This window comes from Pagrus major, chromosome 6 (assembly GCF_040436345.1).
Source record: "Pagrus major chromosome 6, Pma_NU_1.0".
NCBI classification, from domain to species: Eukaryota; Metazoa; Chordata; class Actinopteri; order Spariformes; family Sparidae; genus Pagrus; species Pagrus major.
Window position 1 is genome coordinate 402,967 of NC_133220.1, and position 7,242 is coordinate 410,208.

Sequence of the window (7,242 nt, forward strand, 5' to 3'; positions counted from 1 at the left end):
ACACAGAGCACACGTTGACATGAATGAGGTGTGTGTTTGTGGATTAAAGGAGCTGGAAGCAGATTAACAGGACGAGAAAATCCTGCTGCTAAAAATACTCAAACTACTAGTTACACAATCAGAATATACTTGAGTTACCCAAAGTCAAAGTACTCATGATGACAATAATGATATAATAATAATAATAATAATAATGTGATTATTGATTAATGTGTTGATCACTTTAAGGTCTTGTTGTTTGACCCTGGTGGGGCTCCGTACAGTCTGATCATCAGGTGCACCTGCAGCTTCAGATTAAAGCTATGGTCTACGATCTGAGAAAGATTTGAAAAAAGCATCCCCCCCCACACACACACCCCTCCCCTCTGTGCTCTTTAATCCCTCCCCTCCGAGCTCGTATCGCTCTCCCCTCCAAGCCTCCCGCGTAACACCCCCTCCCCTCCGAGCCTCCCGCGACACGCAACAAGAGCAACAAGCCGGCCGGCAGAAACCAAATACGGCGCCAGCTTTGAATGCGGAGTAACGATATCGGATTCACAGGTAAAGTTGCTACAATGCACGTTGAAACTAACGTAAATCTTGTAAGTCATTACAATGTCCACAGCTAAGCTCCACAGCCAAGCTAGCGTAACGCCATTAGCATGTTACAGCTACGTTACGTTACAGCTAGGTAATAAGTTACTATTTATCAACAGCTAAGTTAGCCACTTCTAAAAGTTATCGCGGGCCAAGAGACTAACAGATGCTGCCGTGAGCTTTAATCACAACGATCGCTTCCACATTGTGGCTGAAAACTAAACCTGCATGAGCCTCGGACCAGCTGTGTCCCAGCTGTTGTCTGAGTAGCACCAGACCGCGACACAAACGTGCCCGTAAACCGTAATCTCTTGTTTATGACAGATAAGACACACAAATACACACATCATAATGCGTATATGATAATCCATCATATTGATTTAGCAAAGGCTTCGTTGAAAACAAATGGACAAGACCGGGAGGAGGGTTAGCAGAACAGTTGAGTAGTGACCGGGCGAGAGGTTGTAATGGAGAAATAAATCCGGACAGGATGAATGGTTTCATTCATCCATTCATTCATCTTACTTGCATTACTTGCTGCTTCATTTAGCTACCACGAGCAAATAAATAGGCTGATTTGGTGTAAACATGATAGCAATTTTAGCTTACAATGCTAACATAGAGGCTAACGTCTCCATCGAACAAGTAAACAAGTGTTGACAATAATGCAGAGACAGAAATTGTTTCAACGCCGTCTAATAACAGAAAAAAACGGCAGCTTTCACAGTCATAAGCCAGCATCGGTATGAAAGTTATCTGTGTCACAACATCCACAATAAAGACGAAAGATTACCTGCTCAGGGCCAAACAAACCTCTTGCCCACTTGTAGTTTCAAATGCGGAAGTGGGTCGGGACGAGACGTGACCAGGAGCAGGAGAGTGAGCGAGGGGAATGGATGGAAAAATTTCTTTCCTTTTGCTCTTCACATTGTGTAGGTCGTACTATTGGGCCATAACCATCATCTAAATAATGTTAATAATAATGATCAATCTTTCAAATCGTAGACCAGAGCTTTAAGTCTGGAACTGAAGATCAGCTCTCATGATGTTTGATTCATAAAAGATGTTCAGCATAAAAAACTGTTTGTGTTCAGCAGAATCCACCTCACACACCTGTGATCAATAATCATCTGATCAACTTAAACTGACTTCACCTGTGATCAGTAAATATCTGATCAACTTAAACTGACCTCACCTGTGATCAATAAACATCTGATCAATTTAAACTGACCTCACCTGCTGTCGGATCTCTGATATGAAGCAGCAGGTGAGAGTTCGGTCTGAGAGCAGAAGACCTCAGTGATGGAAGAGAACATTAACTCCACTCTGAGGTGTAATGTCTCTGTGCCACCAGCAGAGGTCAGACTGTCCTCAGGTCTCAGAGGTGTAATGTCTCTGTGCCACCAGCAGAGGTCAGACTGTCCTCAGGTCTCAGAGGTGTAATGTCTCTGTGCCACCAGCAGAGGTCAGACTGTCCTCAGGCTCTGTTGACAGACCACAGGGTCAGACACCTGAAGCTCACAGGTTCAATCCCCTCAGACCGACCGGTCAGCGTCCTCTTACATCAGCTGTGACATCAGCTTGTCTTCATATCGAGAAGACAGGAGGTCTGTTATTGGTCTGTTTCTGACGTGAGTTGATTGTTTGAACCTTCAGATTACAGTGATGTGACATCATCACGATGTGATGTCACGGCATCACAATGTGATGTCACAGCGTCATGATGTGATGTCACAGCATCATGATGTGATGTCACAGCATCATGTTAGAGAGTTAAACTCTGAGAAGCACAGGGAGGAGTTAATGCCCTCCTCCTCCTGTAACAGAGAGGGGGAGACGCAGGCTGTTTCCCCATTTCCAGTGTTTATGCTAAGCTAAGCTAACCAGCTGCTGACTGTAGCTCCATGTTTGAGCGTCCCAGAGGAGACATTAAATGTTGAACTGGTCCTTTAATGACTGCTGGATCAGGAGAAGAGGATCATTCAATCTTTTGTCAGATCAGCCTTCATCCTGCAGTAAACAACTCTTATCCTCCTCCTCCTCCTCCTCGTCCTTCAGGGCTGGGGGGGTGGGTCTGTGAGACAGTGAGGGTCTTGTCACCATGTTGAAGCCTGATGACGTCTCCTAGCAACCAACACAAAGTCCATTCAGTCAGAGAGAGACGGCGTCCAACTGACCCGAGTCTGAAAAGAGACGAACGGCTGAGAAACAACCCGGGGGGGGGGGGGACTCTGATTAAACCTTCCTCACCATGATGTAAATCTGGGTCGGTCAGAAACCGTCAAGACCAGACTAGATTTTGAAAGTATCCAGCTAGTTAACTCCGCCCCCTGCACTCAGGCCTCTCTCCAAGGCCACTCCCCCCAAATCGCCGACGGAGTCCAAGTCCTCATGAGCGGTGGGAAGGAGAGTGTATCTGTGCATCGTTTTCATCACAACATCTAACTACAAGTAGCTACCTCATGTCTCATTCACCTGTAAGTAAACACCTTATATTATCATATTGAACGTAAACAACAAACATTGCTAGTACTGGTAGCTGTCAAGCTAGCTTTGTTGCTAGCAGCAGCTGGCTATGGTAACGTTAGATAGGGCAAAGCTAAAACATGAAGATTAGTGGTGGGCCTGTTTATTCTGTTTCCCTCAGTCATTCACAGACCAACGGGAATATTGTATTGAACTCATGATGATACGATGTTTTACATGTTAGAGCATCGCTGACTCTGATGATGAAGACACGCCAGAGCGAAGCACATCATCCCGTCAGAGGACGACAGGAGGACAACCAGCAGTGTCTGAGGAAGTGGAGTCAGAGGCTACTTCAAGTACTTCATGTCATATAAACTGGGACATCTGTACAGTTTTGTCCAGGAATGTCTAAAGTATTGACCATTGACTGTAAATGTTCACAGTATGCTGAGGACAGTCGAGTTATGATCCATAAAAATATCTAATCATGTTTCTCATCTGTTGCTTTACAGGCCAGAATTCAAGGACTACGTTTGGAACTGAACTCTGAACTACACAGATTCATGTGTCCTGTTTTTACTTGTTTGAATAAAGTCTTGAAAATGATAAATGTCTTTTCTTTACATCCATCACAGTTCTGACACCTTACATAATGCACTGATAACAACTGAACCAGGTGAGACTCTTGTTTATTATCATTAACAGCACACTGAGCATGAACAGTGTCTACAGGAAGGACATCCACATGTCTCATGACTGGTAATAAACACAGGTCAGGCTGCTGATGTCTCTGCTGTCTCATCCTCTGCTGTCTTAACAGCAACTGTCCTGTAGAGAGAAGAGACAGTTACAGTTAGGAGGATGTGTAATACATAAAATACATGTAATACATAAAATACATGTAATACATAAAATACAAATAATACATGTATTACATGTAATACATATAATACATGTAATACATGTAATATATAAAATACATGTAATACATAAAATACAAATAATACATAAAATACATGTAATACATAAAATACAAATAATACATGTATTACATGTAATACATATAATACATGTAATATATAAAATACATGTAATACATATATAATACAAATAATACATATAATACATATAACACACATAATACATCTTCTCTCAATGTCTTCTCCTAACGTCTTCTCTCAATGTCTTCTCCTAACGTCTTCTCTCAATGTCTTCTCCTAACGTTTTCTCTTAATGTCTTCTCTCAACGTCTTCTCCTAATGTCTTCTCCTAACGTCTTCCTTCTGTCCTCTTCTTCTTTGTTTTGCAGAAGGCGTACAGCATCGACCACGAGCCTCCAGCAAAGCAGCAGTGTGTGAAAAATGGAAAGCACCCAAACAGCAGAGGTAAGTTTGTCCCTCTCAGGTTACCGTCCAGCTCAGAGAACAATGGTGCACTCTGGGAGTGGAGTCTGACCTTTGAACGGTCGTCCCGTCCTATCAGTGCTCGCTCAGTGTGAGTCGGGCTGTAACGATCCTGATGTGAAGCACCGACTGCTGTCTGCTCTGATTACAACAGCACCAGGTCCACTGCAGCACAGAGACACTAATGTTCTGTTTTATTCTGAAGTCGTTCAGTTCAAACCAGAAACCTTCCTCACATCAACACAGTGAACTAACAGAAACTGGAGCTGTGTTGTGTCTCCTTCTTCTTCTATGGTTTAATGGCACTGACTGGAGGATTAGCTCCACCTGTGTCCAGTACAGAGATAAGTGTAGGACGTGTTTAGCCTAGCTTAGCACAAAGACACAAAGAGAAGTAAAGGGAAACTAATCGCCAAAAATGCTAAAGTAGTAGATTTTCCATTGTTTGTTGTTAGCTACAGTTAGCATTATTCTTGATGTTTGCTGTCTTAGTTATAGAAAGTTAGCATATCTGATGAAATGGTGGCAGTCTGTAGCTAACCAGTGACATATGAGGACATATTTACCTAGTTTAGCACAAAGACACGATCTGGTGACGGTGGCAGAGAGGAGGACACTGGAAAAACTGCTGGATATTATGGACAATACCAGCCACCCTCTGCACACCGTCATCAGCGACCAGCGGAGCCTGTTCAGTGAAAGACTGCTCCTTCCCAAGTGCAGGACCAACAGACTTAAGAACTCCTTTCCCTCATGCCATCAGGCTGTACAACTCCTCACTTGGGGGGAGGAGGAAATAGATAGCCGGCAGTACTGCAATACTGTGTCACTGTGCAATAACTTATTTATCTATTTACCTATTTATTCACATACATACCTGGACACTCTTACTTTCGTGCAATAATTTCTGTACAATAACACATATACAGTCCTCTACATTTATATTTATTTTATTTTATTTTATTTATCCTATTTTATTTTATTTTATTTTTATTGTATTCTATTGTATTTTGTTATATTCCTATCTTTATTTTCTATTTTTAGCTAAGAGTTTATTGTGAACTGTATGCTGCTGGAAATTCAATTTCCCTGAGGGAGTCATCCCAACGGGATCAATAAAGTGAAGTCTAAGTCAAAGTCTAAGTCTAAAACTGAAGACGGGACAAACTGTGTCAGCTGCATCGAAACAAAAGCAATCTGTGTCTTGTTATCATGTTAGCTAATGAGCTAGCCATCAGTCCCGTCTGTAGTCTGACTGTAGACAGTCTCACACAGTCCAAGTTCAAATTTAATAACAACATCACTGAAAATGAAAACTTAACGTACAGAAAAATACATTTTCAGACCTTCAGGAGGAAAAGTCATCAAAGTTCTTATTTACACTAAATCGCATTTATTAGAGTCAGAAACCAGAACTGAGCTGGAACAACTCCTCGCCATTACTCATTGGCTGTTGTAGGCTCTAGGGCGGGCGTATAATCTCATATCTGCTCAAAGGAGGAGGAGGAGGAAGAGGAGGAGTAGAGGGAGAAGGAGGAGAGAGAGGAGAGAGAGGAGAGAGAGGAGGAGTAGAGGGAGAAGGGGGAGAGAGAGGAGAGAGAGGAGGAGTAGAGGGAGAAGGAGGAGAGAGAGGAGAGAGAGGAGAGAGAGGAGGAGTAGAGGGAGAAGGAGGAGAGAGAGGAGAGAGAGGAGGAGTAGAGGGAGAAGGAGGAGAGAGAGTGGAGGAGAGAGAGTAGAGAGAGGAGAGAGAGAGGAGGAGGAGGAGAGAGGAGAGAGAGGAGGAGGACAGAGGAGGAGGAGGAGCAGCAGTAAGAGGAGCAGCAGTAGGAGGAGAAGCAAGAGAAGCAGCAGGAGGAGCAGTAGTAGGAGCAGCAGCAGGAGCAGCAAGAGGAGCAGCAGTAGGAGGAGCAGCAGGAGGAGGAGGAGCAGCAGCAGTAGCAGGAGCAGCAGCAGGAGGAGCAGTAGTAGGAGCAGCAGTAGGATAAGCAGCAGGAGCAGCAGGAGGAGCAGTAGTAGGAGGAGCAGCAGCAGCAGGAGCAGCAGCAGCAGGAGCAGCAGTAGGAGGAGCAGTAGTAGGAGGGGCAGCAGCAGGAGGAGCAGCAGGAGGAGCAGCAGCAGGGTTGTATTGACTGAGGGAGGAAACACTGAGAGGATCATGTGACGGCTCTTTTACACTCGGCATGATTCAGTCTGGAGGAGAGAAGCTGCTGCTCATACAGAGACCATGAGAGTCCACACAGACTGACACACACCAGGACCACCAGGACCACCAGGATCACATGGATCACCAGGGTCTGATCGATCAAATGGATCAGAGGAAGATCAGCAGGTCCAGGGAGGGGATGGTGAAGTCTGGTAAGAGGACTGAGTGGATCCTGGATCCTCCTGAAGCTTCAGACGAACCAACACGCGTGGAACTGACAGATTATTGTTTATCAGAACTGTGTTTCATTATTATTTATTATTCTGGTGCTTGAAGATGAAGCCTGTACAGATAACTTACCAATACCAAGTACCAATACAAGAAAAAAGTACTCTGAAAATACAAGTACAGCAAACCTTCAGAACACGTTTCTGTTCCTGGATGTTCTGCTGTTATTTCTGCTCCTCATGAATAATTCAGGTGTTGAGTTGTGTGTTGGACCGCAGCGCGGTGCCGACCGTTCATGAATCAGTGTGAAGAGAAGAGTGTAGGATGAATGACGTCACTGTTGGCAGCAAAACTTCATGTGAGCAGATTCAACCGACTGGACTGAGGTTCTGATAGAATCAAAGATTTTCACAGGTTTCATCA

The 7,242-nt window shown here is 44.1% G+C and overlaps 1 protein-coding gene and 2 long non-coding RNA genes across 5 annotated transcripts in view; 1 reads left to right on the top strand and 2 right to left on the bottom strand.

Annotated features, from left to right (window-relative positions):
• Positions 1 to 3,717: 3,717 nt before the first annotated feature.
• On the bottom strand, positions 3,718 to 6,196 carry LOC140998109 (uncharacterized). 2 transcript variants are annotated; one of them, XR_012179418.1, is made up of 2 exons: positions 4,501 to 6,196; positions 3,718 to 3,873 (listed from the first exon to the last, which is right to left on the bottom strand). It is a non-coding gene; the product is annotated as an uncharacterized lncRNA (long non-coding RNA). The 2 variants fall into 2 exon arrangements; XR_012179417.1 differs by having other exon boundaries at positions 4,183 to 6,196.
• Positions 6,197 to 6,598: 402 nt separating this feature from the next.
• LOC140998108 (protein FAM107B-like) overlaps positions 6,599 to 7,242 on the top strand; it is a 15,144-nt gene continuing 14,500 nt past the window's right edge. For both annotated transcript variants that reach the window (XR_012179416.1, XM_073468263.1), the window contains exon 1: positions 6,599 to 6,803. Coding sequence is in view for 1 of the 2 variants with exons in the window: in XM_073468263.1 (XP_073324364.1) it covers positions 6,728 to 6,803 (76 nt within the window). In the remaining variant the exon portion in view is untranslated. The remainder of the gene's footprint in view (positions 6,804 to 7,242) is intronic.
• LOC140998110 (uncharacterized) lies at positions 6,616 to 7,228 on the bottom strand. The gene is made up of 2 exons (XR_012179419.1): positions 7,008 to 7,228; positions 6,616 to 6,865 (listed from the first exon to the last, which is right to left on the bottom strand). It is a non-coding gene; the product is annotated as an uncharacterized lncRNA (long non-coding RNA).